The sequence below is a fragment of the Triturus cristatus genome, chromosome 6, assembly GCF_964204655.1.
Source record: "Triturus cristatus chromosome 6, aTriCri1.1, whole genome shotgun sequence".
NCBI lineage: Eukaryota > Metazoa > Chordata > Amphibia > Caudata > Salamandridae > Triturus > Triturus cristatus.
This window is the reverse complement of record NC_140589.1, coordinates 1,784,392,756-1,784,411,613: the sequence shown is the minus strand read 5'-3', so window position 1 is coordinate 1,784,411,613 and position 18,858 is coordinate 1,784,392,756. Positions and strand designations below refer to the sequence as shown.

At 42.3% G+C, this 18,858-nt stretch overlaps 1 protein-coding gene across 5 annotated transcripts in view; it reads right to left on the bottom strand.

Moving 5' to 3' along the window:
* PTK2B (protein tyrosine kinase 2 beta) overlaps positions 1-18,858 on the bottom strand; it is a 509,984-nt gene that overhangs the window by 52,559 nt on the left and 438,567 nt on the right. For all 5 annotated transcript variants that reach the window (XM_085613103.1, XM_085613101.1, XM_085613104.1 and 2 more), the window contains exon 24: positions 3,294-3,402. In XM_085613103.1, coding sequence (XP_085469229.1) covers positions 3,294-3,402 — 109 coding nt within the window. The remainder of the gene's footprint in view (positions 1-3,293; positions 3,403-18,858) is intronic.

Here is an 18,858-nt window from a genome sequence, read left to right as displayed (position 1 = left end):
GTGTGTTGGCTCAGAGACAAGCGTGAGCTTTACTACAAAAACTGACCATGCGAGCCAGTAGCTTCAAGCTCCCTGCATGGTCTTGGCATCACCAGGAGCGCCCTGTTGTGTGCCATGCCAACCTTACAGTGGCCACTGGCTCAGTTGAGCTCTTCCGCTTTACTACAGTCTCTCGATGCCACCTCTCCCCCTTTGACTAGGTTGTGTGTATGTACTGCCAGCAAAGGGGGTAAGAGGGAACAGGGAATGGTGACAGGACACGTGGAATTGCTCTTGGTCCAAACAACATCGATCTAACACCAAAGTAGGAGGACCAGGCTGCGATGTTCAGACAAGAGGGGACAGAGCTCAAGCTGGAACGGTAATCAGAGGGTGTTGGCTAACAATGACAGGTTAACTAAACTTCAGAGGAACTTTTTAGCTGGGAATTAGACAGCATTTTTATCTGGAGAAATAACTGCTTTTGCAGATATCCCCTCAACCTAAAACACAAGCACCTGACAGAGTTCTACTCTTTTGCCCACTTCACAGTAGTTGAAAACTTAGTGGTCCTCATATAATGAAGCTCACCACAGACTAAAATTCAGGCTACTGACGCAGCACACCTTAATGTCGAGTTTAAATATTACATTTTTCCCTTCCAGGAGATTTAAAGTAGTGCCTAACAGTAGTACCAAAAAATGGTTTATACATTCACCTAAATTATATGATACAATTTGTGGGAGCCCACTGGTAACAAAAGCATATTCAGACAGCAGAGTTGGATGCGATGCAGACAGGGCTACATTCTACCCCATCCATTTCAAAACAATGATAACCTTGCAGTGAGCTTTAACTACCACAAGGTCATTGATAAATGTCCTACAAAAACATTTTTGGGACTCTGAAGAAACACTTGCATTACTCTCTGTATTTGAATGCTTCATTACTACCAGACAGGTGATCCACCATATTAGTCTCCAGCATGGTTGACATAAAAAGGTGAAGACACAAGTATAAATCCATAACAAATGAACAGCCTGGAGTTTCAGAGCTCATCACTGCAGAAGGGTGAGATATGTGTTGAGTGTCTTTATGTAAGATGTTGTATTGTGAAATGGCAGTACAAGCAGAAACATCATTGAATGTCGAATTTAACTATTATAGCAAAATAGCGTTAGAACTTGCTATCCTTAAGTTATCTAGAGCCTCCTTATAGCAACCTCTTCTGACTGGTAAGCCTTTGGCAGACTGAGCCAAGCTGCTCGGTGAGTAGGCGTGAAGATGCCTGGGGCTGCAACAATACAGCAATTTGGTGGGAGGAGATTTGATTCCTGGAGAAGCCAGGGAAAGGAAGGGAGGAAGGGGGCTGGGAAGATAAGCTGGACTTCAAAGGCAGGAGCCTTTGCAGGAAAAAGATGTCACAGGACCCAGACAACCCCCACTTCCTTGATCTCTAGCCCAATGCTAGATTAGGAGAGGGTCTGGAAGGGGAGTGTACTCAGTTGTTAGCCACATCTCTGGGTTGGGTTACAGAGACACACATACCAAGAAGATATTCTCCTCATTTTGATTTTTAGGAAACTAGTGCATTCTGGTTTACAAATATGCCAAACTTCAAAGGAAATGGTAATGGCAAAAGGAAGCAGCTTTATTTCCATTGGTTGGAGTGTCCACCCCTCCTGCAAGCCCACAATGGAGGATAAATATGGCAGAGCTGCAAGAGCTCTTCAGAACACTGCCTGGAACCCTAGGAAGAAGAAGGACTACTGCCCTGCAGGACCCTTGGACTGCACCCTAAAAGGCCTGCACTCTGAAAGACTGCAGCAGCTGCACTCACCAGGCTCCACACACATGCCTGACTCAAAGAAAAAGGAGTGGTCTACATGACCAGCATTAGGTAAAACAGCTGGAAGAAGTCCTCTGCAAAGCCAAAGAGAGGAACACCCCAGCTGAACAGTTGCAACTGGAGTTTCTTGGACTGCACAAGTGCAATGCGGGAAATTGAGTCCTAGCCCCCAGAAGGCAATCCAGAGTCTCTGAACCTGAACCCTTGGATGGTGCTGTTGGACCCTTATTTTCCCAAAAGAAACCAACAAGAAGTAAGATCTCAAAGTTGGGAAACTTTCAGCAAAGTTTTGCAGATGAGCTCTAGGAGGAGACCGTCTCGATATCAAGAGTCAAGCTGCTGTTGTCGACTCTCAAATCGGACTGTGTGCGCTGGTTCGCCCCACTTACATTTCCAGAGTTCCCCGCCATTGACACCAAGAACACAGACTTCCAGAGGCTTACCGAAGCATTGTGCTGCAGCAGGCTGCCATCGTCAATCGATATCCAGATCTGTGGAACCCGAGGACTCGTCCGGAGAAAAGCTCCAAGAAAAAGACTAAGTCAGAAGGTAAACTTTTGACCAGGATTTATCCCTCAGCCTATCCGACCCGCCATCGTGGTTGGCCTAATGTCTCCGGGTTTTTATGTTTTTTCTGGATTTTTATGGTTTTGATGTTGCTTTGAAGGTACAAATATTCTCTAGTTTTATACATTAGTGTTTGATTTTTATCGTGTTGTGTCTAACTTATTTACTGTTTTGGTGGTATTAAATGCTTTATGCATTCCTGTCTCCTTAGTTCAGCCTGACTGCTTGTTTGCTAAACTGCCAAGGGTTGGGCAAGGATTAATTTACTGAGACTTGACTGGAACTATAAGTGACTGTTGTATTATTTCTGTCTGTGGGTGAATACCACACCAACTAACAACCCACTTCCCTACAGTTGTTGATAAAAATAGATCCACTAAAGGTTGCACAGAGGCCTCAACAAGAGTTTTATGAGAAAGAGGTGAAGCCACGGTGCCCTTGTGGCAGGCTGTGTACAGACTAATTCCAAACAAGGACAATCCTACTGTTAAATATGCAAATAGGATACAGGCTCAAGTGGAAGACAATTTATAACAACTTTGGCCCATATTCTAAATGTTCTCATCCTTGCTTGCTCACCTGCTCCTGTCTCCGCTAAGAGAAATACATCCACCAGGTCAGGCCACTGGCAGGCACTTAGGAAGAATATATACATCCAATATGTCACATCCGAGCTTAGTTTATAAGATTTTCATGCATGCCTCTTGTGTAAAGGACAAATTTGATTTTTGTAAAACTCAAAAAACATTAAGTTTGGATCAAAGGCTTTGAGATATCTAAGAATAGCACATCTCAGTTTTCCATGTGGACCTTTACAGAGCAGGGTTTATTGCTCTGATCTGACCAAAAGAGAAATACATGAAACATATTATGCTTTGTTCAATAACAAGACCCTTACCTTTGGAGGTGGTTCATGACAAATAGCTGGTTCCACAATTTTGGGAGGCCGGTGACGATTGTTCCTCTCCTGTTCTTTCAAAATGTCCTTCTCCGTCTGATAAATATCACTACACAAAAGGAACAAAAGTGCTTAGATAGAACTAATAACAATCCTGCATATCCCATATATTTGGGAACATTTACGTTTTGCTTGTTTAGTTGAAGATACCACTTAAGCAGTAAGTTTGCTGAGGATACATTATTTGCTATTTGCGGTGCTTTCATATGAAAAGTGGAAGTTATTCCACAGTGATCTGCACATACAATTCACTTACTTGTTTTCAAAATGGGAAAGGAAGGAGCAAGTAGTCTTACATAGTATTTGGTAATTTTGCAGTCCAGCCACAAGTGTAACCACCTACTTCACCCCTTGCCATCCAACTGAGGTTTCACTCACCGGACACCCACAGGCTTTCTTTCAAATCTGCCCATTATCCTCCATCCGTACCAAAGTTATGCAGAAAAGTAGCACCGATGGTAAGTCATCCAAGTAAGTGGGCGTAATTGTTGCAAGATTAGTCACGAAGAGCTGTGTCCTCCATACCTCAATGAAGATTATCAAGCACTCCAGAATAGTTCAATTGGTTTAAAGCTATTACAGAAGCGTTCTCTTCTCAGTGGTTGCCTAAACTAACCCTGTCCTCTGAACCTTATATTGAGTGCATAGTGTTTACAAAAATAATTAGGCATTCAACAAGTGGCTGCTATGCTTCTAATAAGGGTGTCAAACTTTGTACCACGTTGACTGAATCAATACCAGATTCTACAGACAAACACCAACCATGTAAACTATTACCATTTACATTAATTGTATGGAAATGTATCCAGTTCAGATTTTCTGAAAATGTACTATCAATTAGTCCACAAACATATTATAGGAAGAGTATGTTTTGGACCAGGTGTGGGGGCTGTTTGAAGGAAACTTTCTGGACGTATTGTCTGACTACAGGAAAGGAGGTGAATCAGTTGAGGACTGTCTACCGATGGGGAAGAAGGGTGTTGAATAGGACTTGCAAATTAACAGGGTCAAAGGCTGGCTAGAATGAACCCTACAGGGGTTGGCCTTTTCAGTGATCTTCAGATTTCGCATATCAAAGATGGTCTTTATGTAGCAAATGGATTTGCAGATGTGGAGGGTGTTGTCAGTGTGTATGGTTTTGAAGGCCCCGAAACCTTTGCACACCAACTATTTACAAACTTTCAAATTAAGGATTGTGATATTGTGTATACCATAGTGCTTTGAGTTCTAGTTGACTTTCTTTGCTCAAATAGGCATCTGGGTGTCAGTGAGAACCTCAAGAGAGGATCTGAGGTTGTCAAAGAGAATTTCATTGTCAGCTAATTGGTTGGTAGGTGAGTGGCATACTTACAAAGAATTATGGCTTCCAGTTTATGATAGCCCCTTGTTCTATACCCATTGTTTTTTGTATACATATATGTTTAGATTACAATTTTGTAACTAGTTTAGTAATCATTAGGTCTTTCTTAGTGCGTCATTTTTGTTTTGAGTATATATTACAGCTTTGGTAATTGATCACGTTTTTAGAGTTCTTTTAAATTTGCCATTGTGTTGTGAAAATATTAAAATGAATCCAATTTTTGGTGGCACTGAGGGTGTCGGAGGCATATACTACCAAAATGGAACCTGCTTAATGGTATTTTATTAAGTAATAAAAAGCCTTATGCTTAACTGGAACAATAGCCTTCACTTATAGCTTTGGAATGACTGCATATTATCAAGAAAAACAGGTAAGCTTGGCATATGAATGGATCGATGTAGGTGCCCCTAAGAGAGAACCTATATAAAATGCAATACTCTACATGTGGTTGGAACTATGGGCCATATGTAGGTACCTAAATACCGGTCGGTAACGGCCGAAAATCCGTAAATATCCCGTTACCGACCGGTATTTAGGCAATTGAGATGTAGGTGGCTGGATTTCAGGATTCGGTAATTTACCGAAACGGAATTTTAAGAAATCGGTAAAATACCGATTCGGTAAATTACCGAAACCTGAAATCCTATGTAGGGGGCACTCAAGTGAGTGCATATTTGGTTTCTGGATTCGTTATTTACCACCAACTACAAGTTGATGGTAAATAACGAATACCTTTTAAAAAGCAATTTTGTGCTTTTTGAAAAGTGCCATGTGGCAGACATACATGCCCTTAGGGAATGTATGTGCGCCACATGTGCACACATGCACGATTCAGGGGTGCAACAGGGTGTCAATGTGACACCCTGCCACCCATGAATATGCTCCCCCTATTACTGATTCGGTATTTACCGAATCGGTAATAGTGAATGGCTTCCCATTCATTCCTATGGGCCTCCAGGCCCATAGGAATGAATTGGAAGGGATGCATTATTACCGATACCGAATCAGTAATACCGAATATTACCGATTTGGTAATAATTACCGAATGTTTACCTACATTCTATTTACCGATTCATAAATACCGAATCGGTAAAATTTCGTATTTATGAATCGGTAAATAGAAATTATCTACATATGGCTCTATATGTGGTTGATTCTAATACTGTACTTTGATGTACGTTTTATGTTACTATAAAACGTACATTTTTCCTATACTTATATGTGCCGAGTATCCGCACATTTAAGTATAGATTTTAGTCATAAAAGTGGGAGGGACACAAGAGAGAGGATGGGAAAAATAGTACACTTACTTCTAAAGTGGATAGGATTAGGGAGGATTAACAGGGGTTCAGAGAGGTATTTCCCCACTAACACAAGAGTAAGCCAATTGCATTAGTATGTGGGCCGAGACATACAACATACACTTTTGCAGTCACTATGCAGTCGGAGTTTATGAATACAAAAAGTAGTAAACTTACTACAAAGTGTTAGCTTACTCAAAAGTGTAACTTACCTTTGTGAGTCAGGCCCAAGTTTTTTTAGTATACTACCAGAATGTTAACATTTAAATACCAAACATTTAATGAGCTGCCAAAATACTGTATAATACTGCATAATATTGACAACTAGAAAAAAGTGATAGTTAAACATAGAGGCAAGTATATATAGGCTTACTATACTTAAGTCCACAGATATGTACCTTGATGATATGTATAGGTATGTGGATGAAGAATTAAGAATAGAAGATATATACTTATATATGCTGCATATACTTCCCTGCACAATATTCCAGTAGTCCATATTTTGGCAGGGAGATAGGTTTGTTCTAGATATTCTGACATACAATTAAATTCTTAGTTCACCTTTGTGACAAGACAATACTTTTATTATTTTGCATTTTATTAATTGAATTAAAAAGATTGTTTTTTAAATCAACATTAAAACAGGGATGTAAAGAAATTATGTTCTCAATTGAAATTGCTTGGAATATAATGCCGTAGCTGCCTTCATCTTTCTCTGATGGACATCTGGGTTACTTAGTTTTGGATAGCAAACCTTTGTTTTTTTTGTAGACTGTCAATGAGGACATTTTTTGAAGGGCCTGAACATGATCTGTGGGGGTCTGGGCATTCCTTGGAGTGGTGGTATAGCACTGCGGTTAGTTAAACATAACTGCCAGGGTTGTACACAGGTAAGAGAGCAGCAGTTTGTAATGGATAAAGATGAACTTTTTAACTTACGTGTGTGGTTGAGGGTAAATGAAAAGGTGAACATGATTTAGGGGAGGATGGCTAAAAGGGAGATCTTTTTGGATGTAATGTGGTGGGAATTGAACAGAGTAAGGTTGCCAAGGTAGGCGTTGCCTGTGCTGGAGAAGGTTGTTGAAGAGGTTCATTCAGGTGGATAAGTCATTCACCATGTTTTGGCTCATGTTTAGGGGAAATGCGAAGAGCTGGGAATGGGAGGCATCAAGCAAAGCATCCCAACGAAGCCATAGAGGCCAGTAGAAAAATGATGACCTGGATATTTTGTGTATGATGACAAGCCTACCACAATTTTGGTGTGAGCAGGATGGATGGATGTGTTTTAAGGGAACTGGAATGACTGAAGATGAGTAGATGATGTGACGATGAACTAGGTTTTAGTGATTTTTTGGGTGTCTAGGTTCTGGTGAGTGATGAAGTTGCAAAGTTGAGATGCCTTTTCTGTACCAAGCGAGTGTTTATGAGCATGAGAGAGTGGAGGAAAATTGTTTAACAGCGTGTCCTCTATCATAATGTGGACGAGGTTAGACAAAGAATGCCAGTTGGAAGGGCAATTTGGTTCTGCTGGATTGGAGCCGTATATGCTAAAGAAGTGGTGGGCAAAACAAAGTCTCTGACATTAAGATTCAACACTTTCCTGATGCTAACAGCACAAAAATAAGTTGGTACTGGAATCACCCTAGCATGTTTAGGGCCTTTATCAGAGCCCAGTCTGGACATTCTGGGAGTAGGTCCATTGAGAATATCATTAGCATGCGCTCAGTGCAATCCCTAAATAAATGATGATGAAAATACCTTTAAGTAGTTCCTTCTTTGCTGATGGTAACTCAGAAGACCAGTAGAAAAGGCTCCCTAGTTTTTCAGTAGAGTAGTAAACGATGCTAGTGTGGGCTGCTGAGTTGCCACTATACAGCGATGGCAAGCCAAATCCGAGGTAGCCCTTCCCAGGTGTAGTCTTTCACTTCTTATTCGCATCTTTTATATGTGCTTGTAGGAGGCTGATATATTTGCCAAATCTGGCCAGCTCAGTGGGCTCAGTGGTCATAAACACAAGGCTCCTTGCCTCGTTACAAGTTCGACTTGCGTATGCGAGAAAGAGTGGTTTAACCAAGTGTGACGGGAGTGCAGAAGTCCCAGACAGCAACATAGTAGATGGTTGAAGGACCAAAACTTATAAGCGCAGAGGCTGCAGTTGGTGATCTTAGAAAGAGAAAGCCATTTGGGATTTAATTCTTCAGACTGTAAGCCCATCAGCCTTGCAACCATTATTTCCTTAAGGCAACATTTTCGGAGCACGCAATCGAGATATGGCTGCGGACTGAGACAATGTGGCTGCATTTTGGCATACGATTTTTCCACAGCTTGTAATAGCGGTGAGTTCTTAAGTTTGTCAAGGTCGCTTGTTTTCAAAAATATCTTTGTTTTCTTTTTCAGTATTGCTTTAAGTGCTGCGTGCGAGAGCTGTAGCTTGTTTAATATCGACTAGTCTATTTGGAGGGTGGCAATTGATCTTTGGAGAGTGTGACCACGGATTCCCTTCTGAATTAAAGAAAACCTGGAGGGTTTCTTTCAGGGTCTTGAGCGGCACTTTTTATGATTCTGTAGTAGAACTTTACAAAAGGTCACCATACTGGCACATTATTGGCTATCCAGTCCAAATTCCAACCATTCTAGGCATCCACATATAAATCATGGTAGTCTGAAAACCCTTTTGTAGGCTTTAAGTTGGAATTTTTCCATGATATTGAAAAGTTGACCCGGGTAGACTTTCGGGTCATATTTGATCATCGGGAGGAGTGCTGCTCCTATTAAGCCTCTTATTGGAACTGTGGAGGGACATTCAAGAGAGTTATTAAATTGGCAAGCTCTGATGTGTATTTATTCTGCCTTTGCTTCTAAATGTGTCAAATGTGTTTTGGCACCTCCCTTTGATGATACCCAAACTCCCAAGTAATTACACAAGTCAGTGGTTTAATTTTTAGTGGACCCAGGCTCCATTTCTGTTTTAGTTTCTAAGATGGTTTGCCAAAGATTAGGGATTTGGTCTTAGAGCAATTTGACACCATTTTATTGGTCAGATTGTATTTGTGAAGGGCACTGAGTGCTTTCTGGATCCCTATTCTGGTGTAGTACAGAAGGACAATGTCATCTGCATATTGTAATGTCGTAACTTTAGTGTCTCAACTATTTGGGGAAATAAGTTTGCCTTTTTCAAAGCCAAAATCATGTCGGCTGTGTACAGATTGAATAGTAAGGGCACAAGCACACACCCTGGTTCTTGGCCCTTATTCAACATAATTTTCTTTGTAGCTGCAATCGGTGGTATCTTGATCCTGACCAACGTTGAGGAGTGTAAAGATATATTTGCTTGGAGCAAGTTATTTGGGGAGCCCCACCCTCTGAGTTTCCTCCACAGGATGTTCCTGTCTACCGAGTCAAACACAGCAGAGTAGTCGACAAAACAGACATAGTGCAGGTGCATGCGTCTGGTTGGTTGCCTGTTGAATTAAGTAGGAAAGTGCCACTATGTTATCCATTGTTGAGGAGTTTGCCCTGAAACCAGTTTGGCAGAATGGGATTACTTTGTTCGCATCTGCCCAATGCTCCAGCTCTTTCAAGTGGGCAGAGGCGTGAGCCTTTGCTTCAATGTCCAAGAGGGCAATAAGGTGGTAGTTAGCTGGATCCTGCCTGTCACCCTTATTAAATATAGGGCACAAGATGGAACCCGTCCAGCTCGCCGGGACCTGCTGGTTCGATAGGCAGGACTGATATAGTGGAAATAGTATTGCTGATCACAGATCAGTGTTATCTTTGAAGACCTGTGCTGGGATACCATTGGGGCCAGGCATTCCAGTGGCTCTGACTATCTTGGATTTTGGAGATGCCATTGATGGTTAGCAGCACATGTGGGTTCTGGGTTTCTGTAGGGGTGCCCAGTGTATCACAGTCATCGTTGCTTACAGTTATACCCACACATAGTATTTCTACACGCTGTGTCCACAGAGATTTGTCAATGACGTTTATTTTGGCTGTTTCCGAGCAAGTTTGATTTCTAATATATCTCCATAGGTACGCTTGGCTACGTATACCCATTAGAGTATATACATGTAGCCATTCTTTGTCCACTTGAGCACGTTTAGCTACCCAAACGAGCTGTTTATATTGTTTATAAAAAGACCATAGCCTTGATTTTATTTCCACTTCACTTGTTTTTTTTTTACTTGCTTTTTGCAGTTTTCGTATTATCTGTTTGCTTGTCGTTATATGGCACTTTTTAGGTCTCGTGCCCAGCGGTGCACTGCGCAGCAGTGCTCGCGCAGCGCAAGACATTTTGTATGTGAAAAACGGGGAATGTGAGCTGACCTATGAATCGCACACGTGTGCGTTTCCTTTTGAGCTCCCCCATTGGCATTTGCGTGCGTTGTATTATAAAAGACTGCACGCAATTGGCCCGAGGCACGCGCATAGCTCCTCCCATGGCCTATTGGTGTCTATTACACGCTTGTGCGCGTAATAGACACCAATAGGCCATGGCTCACAGTGGAGGCGGAGAGGCTTTGAAATGCAGCGGCCCCCATATAGATCTAATTTGGGGGTAATTTTCAGGCCCGCAAAGTGTGCTCTAATCAGGGTAATTATCCCTCGTAGTCCCTGTCTGGAGCTGTTCATTTACAGGAGTTCACAATATTTACTCAGATACCTTTACAATGTAAACGCCATCCCTTCGGCTTCTGTTTGTCTCATCGCCGGGGCCCTCGTGCGTTTGATGTTAAAATTGCTTCATCTTTGTATGTAATACTAACCACCTTTTCATCATCCTTCTATCAAATGGCTGCGGCGCGCGCATGCATGCATACAGATCAGACAAAGGATTAAACATATCATTTAGTATTAACAAGCCCGTTTGGGAGGCCGGGGGGGGGGGCGGCAGACAACATAGTCAATTTTCCAAAGAAAGCACAACGACAAAGATTAAAGGCACTTAATAATACCGGGCCTCAGCCGTTTCAATAGGACAGTGTGACAAATGGTTTTTGCGAGCCATCAGCCTTGTATTCCAATTCAATTTTAGAGGTAATTAAATTACGTTTATATATATATAATTATCTCGCAACCTTACCTAACATCTCATCGCAGCCCACACCTTTGAAATAAAAGCAGGCATGGGATGTGGCTCCACTTGCGGTTAATCTCTTCATTTTGCCAAAATGACCATAAAGCCCAAATGGCCCACTGTTCAATTCAGAACAAAAGAACACATGCAACTGAGAAGTCCCAGAGAAGAGTTTCTATTTTCTTGTTTTACATTGGGATGCGCACACTTGCTTAATGCAAATATCTGCAACGGTTTATAAGCCCTATGCTCGTTCAAAGAATGACACCTTTGCACGTGACCCCGAATCAGGACAGACATAACTTTGTCCCCAAAGTACACAAGGGCGGTGTTGATGTATACATAAGTGCAAGAGAACTACAAATTAATACAATTTAGCAGAAATATAAATGAATCATTTTTAAACGAGACACGAAAGCAAACGGGAAATCTGTGTGTCTACTTAAAATGATGGCTTAAACATCCCTTAAGCAAACGTGTGGATCCTTTGCCTAAGTAATTTAAATACTGTACATGAAAACAAACATGCCCTCTTATTTACGTGTTTGAGCCTTTAATGCACCAAGGTGTTTATCGCATGAAAGTGATGAAAGCACGCCTCGTGCATCGGCGCAGACCCTGACAGCCCGCGGGATCTTAGGCGAGTTGCGCGATGCTGTGCATCGTTCACCACTTAATACGAGCATCCAGAGGAGCCATGTGATTGCACCGGGCGGGAGTTTTCATGCATTGCCCTGTGCTAGGTGTCACCCCGTAACCTACTGTTGTTTGTACACAGATGCCATGGCAGCATGACCGGCCGCTTTCATTTACATTTTTTTTGCAGTTTTTATAGAGTGGAGAATAAAGCTGATTCGGTCAGAATATTACTATTTTCCAGACTAGCGTTGGCTAATGAAAACGTTCCGAGATCGTTAATAATGTGTTGGACTTTCTAGTCCACTAACAAAAATGTGTGAACCTGTTTTAGGCTTGAAATGTTGTCGGAGATAGAGCTGCTCCTTAGCTGGGTTCTGAATCCTTATAAACCCTGTCCCTTGACCCGGTGTACATTGGGTATTGTATGGCCGACCCTTTACTCCTTTTCCCAAGAGATTCCCAGAGATGATGCACTTCATATTTTTTCGTGACTTTTATTTGGCTGTTCGTAATAGCTCTGTCGTCCGCCATTGAAGTCTGACAATTTTAGGAGCAGTAGACCAGATTATTACAAATCTATGTATTACCTACTTGTCTGTCATATTTGGCTTTATGCGGTTTTTAGGTCTCGTGCCTAGCGGTGCACTGCTAGCAGTGCTCGAGCAGCGCGAGACATTTTGTATGAGAATAACAGGGAATGTGAGCTGACCTAGGAATCGCACATGCTTGTGCGTGTGTGTTTCCTTTTGAGCTCCCCCATTGGCCTTTGCGTGCGTCTTATTGTAAAAGACTGCATGCAATTGGCTCGAGGCGTGCGCATAGCTCCTCCCATGGCCTATTGGTGTCTATTACACGCTTGTGCGCATAATAGACACCAATAGGCCATGGCTCGCAATGGCGCACGCGCGCGCGCACACCACTCGCGAGCTTGTTCCCTGTTGGTTTCGTCGTCGCAGAGTGGGTGCTGTACGTGCCAAGTTAAAATAGCAACTTTGAAAAAAAAATGACGACAAAACATTCTGCTTGGTTCTTCGTTGATTTGCATTAGGCTCTGGTGAGTGGGGGACCCAAGCGCATTTCCAAGTTACTTTACTTTCACCTGTGTTTCGGCTGGTGAATATTTGAGTGTATACTTATGCGCATCACTGACGCGTGCACAGATCGCCTCACAGTTTATCAGCTGTGCAGTGTAGGTGCTCTTTGAGGTTCTGTAATTCTCGAGTCTGACTCCATTTTGTTCTGTGCCACCATTTTGTGTTGCCCTCACGTAGGCCTGTGAAGGTAGCCTGGCGAATAAAGTGGCCTGGCCTTCTTAGTTCATGTATACATTAAGTAGGTTTCTTTTTGACTCTGAAATGAACTGTAAGAAACTGACCTCTGCACCTGAAACTGACCCCGCAAAGCCAATTTCCCTGATCGATCTTTGTCTGAGATTGCCAATCAATGTTCAGGACATCGTTAACTTTTAGTTTCCTTGCACATGCCTTATCTTGTTCAGCATCTGTTACCGTTTCTTTTTTTATGTTTCTTCATTACATGGGTTATGCTTTCAATTATAGGTTTGTCCGGCTTGCGGAGATTGAATTTGGGACATTCCTAATAATTAACTTTTGGGTTGGGATACTGTAAATTGAGTTTTTGTTATGTGACACTTTGTTTGAAAATGTACCTTATTGGCTAGAATTTTGTGCAGTGGGTGTGCATTTATAATGTGAATATTGGGTATAAAAGGAGACGTCTCGCCTTAGTAAAATGAGCAGTCTCCTGAGAATTTACACCGTGATGTATTTCTAGGATCACTGTTACTAGCTGCAGCTAATAAACTTGGTCTCTGATGCCATCCAGAAGTATTCCGTGTCTCTGTTTACCAAGACAGGTGAACTCGAAGATCTTAGGCGTGCCCCTGACGCCGCTGGGTTAAAACCCGGTTCTTCATCTTAATTACACAGGAGTCTGTTGGCAACGTTTTCTTCAACGTGTGTACCTTTGAGTGCTTTTGTAGTTTTGTCAGCTGATCCAGGATCCTTCTTCCGACGGCTGCATGTACTGGTATTCCTTGAACCTGATTTTCTTTACTATCTAGCACAATTTATTTCCGCAACTTCAAGCACGCGTCAATTTCCTAAATTACTGTTGGTGTGTATGGTATTGGACCGTCTTTCATTGCATTGCTTCAATTACAAGAGAGCCAGTGACCGCTTCTTATACAGCGTATTCTACGTGTAAGGAATGGTACCACAAGTTCTTCTGAATATTTTTGGTGAATGGAAGGACAGCCCATACATGACAGCATACTAGTCTGGAACGAATTGAGTTCATACTGCTGTGTAATCTGCCGGCCCCCTAAAGGTGGATAGATTTTGCCTGCCACCTTCCCTCTACCCAGGGTGTAGCGTTCCAGTCAAAGCTGCTGACTTTGACCCTGTAGTTGCTTGTGTTTGTAATTAGCAGTCTGGTGGAGCCAGGTTCGAGTCTCAGCGCGGGATCACCATCCTGTGATTCTGAGCAAATCACTTAATCTACCCTGCCTCAAATTATGAATGTGACATACTCAGGCTTTAAGTGGGATGAAAAACCTGGGGTGTCACTCAAATGGGCGTGGCCAGTGTAATTAAGGGCGTGTCTTAAAAACAGTAAGCTAAAAATCTGTGCTTAGCATAGTGTGTCCCCCAACTTCTATTTTGCTGTTTCTGTCATTGCAACCAGATATATGATACAACAAGTAACATCATACCTACAACAAGTCAGGACTATTGGTTTTGTCAATAGTTGTCAGTTGCATAAGATAAATAAGCAACAACTATGGCTTGTATATAATATTGAAAAAGCTTCCAATTAAAGCCCTAGTGACACCATGACAATGTTGCTGCAAAGTTGTTAGAAAGAGCAGTTTAGTAATGTAGGAGTTTTTGAGACGCATACCAGGGAGGCTCTTGCGGCAGAGGAGAGGATGGAGGCTCCAGCTGGCCACGGTAATGGAAATCATTACCGCACAGACATTTGTGATCAGTTAAGAAGCAGAGCTGCTCCACAAGGCGGAGGCCGGTTCAAAATAAAAGCTCCTTGCCCAGGTTTGCATCGGAGCACGTCTAAACGCACGCTTATCGTAGGTGCGCCTTTTACTATTCATGTTACCAATTCACAAATTATTTTAATTATTAAATGCACCGCCATAGGGACATGGCGCCGTAATTTTGCATCGGAATCTGTACGTACAGGCCAGTGCAAGGGCAGCATCTGGATTCCGATGTATCGGTGGACCGCAAGAGTGCTGACTAAAGCACCGTTCAATGTTTTTAGGTTGTAGATGTTCAGAAATATAGTGGGACGTTTTATCGTGCTCCCCCACTTCTGTCATCTCATGTTTCTCCCCTTGAGTCTTCTTTCTGGCAGTCATCATCTCTTCCTATTTCTCTTTGCCGCATAAAACTCCCCATTAACTTTAACTTTAATTCTCATTCGCCCGTTCAAACCGCCCCGTTCTCCTCTCTGTCTCTCTCACGTCTCACCCTCCAGCCTCGCACAGATCCTCAGAATAACCTAGGAGGCCGTGATGAGGTCTGATCTGAGCCAACATGTAAGCAATATTGTTTTACTCTCTTGAATTAATGTTCTCCTAAATTCCTGCACATTTCCTTCTAGCCAGGAATGGCTACTTCTGTTTGTGGGTACCTTTTATCGCCTTATTCAATTATTCTGTAAATCGACTTTAAGAAGTTGCATACATTTCAAGTAACATTTGACCAAACATTCAGCAACCTCCCTAAATGAAGAAAGAAATCCTCTCAAACGCGCATGCTCAAATAAATAGTTGTAGCTACATGGCGGTTCCGTGTTGTTGTGTGCCCTCTTGTGCCGCTCCTGGCCGGATAAGCAACAACGTGTTGCATTCCAGGACTTGCAGTTCCGCTTTTTTTGGGGCGCCTTGTATCAGTGTTATGCTACCTCAGAGAACTAAATCATAAGCTAAACAGATTTGTAGAAAACAAGCATTGGGGAAGCTAATCGAATTGAAGTGCTATTGGGTTTGCCAATGATTGTTTGTGTACTGGGGAGCAAGCACAGACAAAAGCATCTGAAATATGAATGCATTAGGAAACAAGCATTTGCAACGCAATAGGCCTCGCATTTACTTGAGTTTAAGCTAATGGCATTGTAAATGACTATGCCTTTTATTTACATTTTAAAAAACAAAAACATAAATAAAAGTCATTGTCATTTACAATGCCAATAGCTAAAACTTATTTTATATGCACTGCTTAAAGCCTAAACAGGCAACTAAACAAGCAGTTACAAGTAAAGTCACCTTGCACAACAAAACACATTATAAATAAATTGGTACAGCAAATGTAGTACCACCAACCTATATTTCTCATACGTTCATTCCTACATAATATTACTATATTTTATCATAATACAAGCAAGCACAATCCCACTCAATAAACTTTCCTCCACTTTACTCAACACCACTCCACGCTAAACTACTCCACTCTACTACGCTCTATAATAATGTCCTCTACTCTATACTACACCACTTCACTGTACCACAATACACTCTATAGGTCTACATTAACAAAATTCGAGCTAGTAATGTTGCATTCATTTTTGCTACGCCACAAATTCGAAATTTTACTAATGCGAGACCTATTGCATTGTAAATGCTTGTTTAGATGAGTAGACGTCTTCTGGAGGGACTAAGTTATTGCCTAGAGCTTGATGAATTTCGTTAATAATTGAGTCCCAATTGTCCAGTAGAAATTGCCGTTCTGGTTCTTGATGTGAAGCCCTCCGGATGATTTGAATTTACGCATATTCACTGGTCCCCATTTTACCCTCCTATTAGCTGCCAGCTTTTATCAGCAGTTGAGCTGGCTGCTACTGTCAGATTTTTATGCCTGCTCGTGCTGCTTTTATGGTGGTGAGGAGAGGGTAGTGATCGCTCTCTTGGCAAGTTGGTATTTTGAAACTCACTAGCGAATCTAAGATTTTATCAGTGGAGAAGACATAATCCAGGGTGCTGATTCCCTTAAAAGTATTTAGAAATTTTAGTGCCGCTGATTTGTTTTACAATGTGTGCTGGAAGGACTTTAGGCTATGATATTTAATCAAAATGCTAAGCAGATTGGTGGAATGACCCACTGCGGTGGAGTCTGACAGGGCTGTTCCCAGGTGACGATGGTTGAAATCACCATAGATACTGACTTCATAGTTGGTATTTTCGCAAAGCACAATTTCCAGGAATTCACAAAATTGAATCAACTCGTCTGTTCGCCCTGATCCAAAGAAGTTGAAGTAGACATTGGCCAGCAGTATCTTTGATTGCTGATCATTTATATGCAAGCCTTCCAGAATGACCATTACTCTAATTATACAAATAAAGAGCATGTATTTGTGTGCATGCAAATTGTATTTTTATAGCATCAACCCAGCCAAACCTAGCCAAAAGGCCTGTGAGAGCTGAACATGGCCAAAGGCAAGCATAAATCAACGAGTAATAGGAGAGGGTGTTGAGTTGTGGATGGTAATACACTGTGATGTAGAGTTGTTTAAAGAGGTGAGTTTTCACATCCTTCCTAAATTGGAGCAGTGTTGGGGTGATCCGGATGAATAAGGGGATAGATGGAAAAGGTCTGCTGTATCGTTTTTAGGTCTTTAGGGCTGCCATTGCTTTGCGAGGCATGCAGTATACACTATAGTGTGGAAGCTTTGTGGAAGCTCCGTCCACACTCCGGCCCATCTTCTTCATTGACTTAGGTTCTAAATGCTGCCTTCCGATTGATGATTTTAAGCTTGTTAGTCCCTCCCCATAACAGCCATGTCAGTCATTTGTGTCCTTCCAAGGCTACTGGCCCCTTCACAGCACAGACTACTTTCTTCTTCTTAGGTCTCGCCTAGCATTGCAGCGCAAATGCACTGCCATTGCTTTGTGAGGCATGCAGTATGCACTACAGTGTGGAAGCTTTGTGGAAGCTCCGCCCACTCTCCAGCCCATCTTCTTCATTGGCTTAGGTTCTAAATGCTGCCTAGCTTGTTAGTCCCTCCCCATAATAGCCATGTCAGTCATTTGTGTCCTTCCATGGCTACTGGCCCCTTCACAACACAGACTACTTTCTTCCTGTGCCCTCCCTCCCGCATTCCGATGCCTTCTCGCCGCTGCCCCTCCCTTTGTGGCTCGTCACCCGCACACATTGCTATTTGCAATGCAATAGGTCTCGCGTAAATGCGAGTCCTATTGCATTGCCAATGCTTGTTGGTATTCCGCAGTGCTTTAGGGTCACGACAGTATATAACCTACCCTGTAGATGAGACAATATCCGCGGTTCAGCAATTAGACGAAAGAAAATTTATGTTCTCCAGCTTTCCCTTATCCACCGCGCCAATGTCAGTGCCGACAGAGCCCACAAGACGGCGGCAGAGCTCCAAACAAAATGACTTTACAGCAATTTATTTTCAAGACAATCAAACTGTCCATCTCAGAACCATCATTTCAATGTACGCTGCAGAATATGAAAATTCTCTATTTCCATACATGTGGGCTAAGTAAAATTCAGCAATCCAACACACTTAAGAACTGATTTCAGACGTTTTCAATTGTGCACCCCAGGGAGTATTGTCCTCTTGTTCCGATCACGATATTGCTTCAAGAGGAAAGGTTCATCCATTCGTTAAAAAGAGTGGCTTAAGTGTTTTTTACACTGGAAAATAAACATCCGGGATTTAATCAAAAGAAATCTGAGATTTAAGTACTCGAACATGCCTTGCTGAGTACAAACATGTCCCCTACCTATCCTGGCCCGACCAGTCTCCTGTCTGTGACAATCTCTTGGGGCTCCCAGACATTTCCAAGGTCACAGCTCGGGCAAGAAGATGTACTCTGCAGGAGGAAGAGAGGCTCTGCTGCAGGGTGAACCGTGCGCAGCTTGTTCTAAAACCCACGGCATAGCAAATATGCAGTATGTTTTAAAAATGACTTAAAAGGTTTCTCTTTGCTACAGAGTACATGCAGTTCTCTGAGTTTATTGACTTGTTCAAGTAAGTGAATTGTGTAGCTGTGGTGCGCCAGACTCCTGGACTGCTCACTTCACTGGTGTTACATTTTAAAATAATACAGCCTGCTGTGACCGCTGT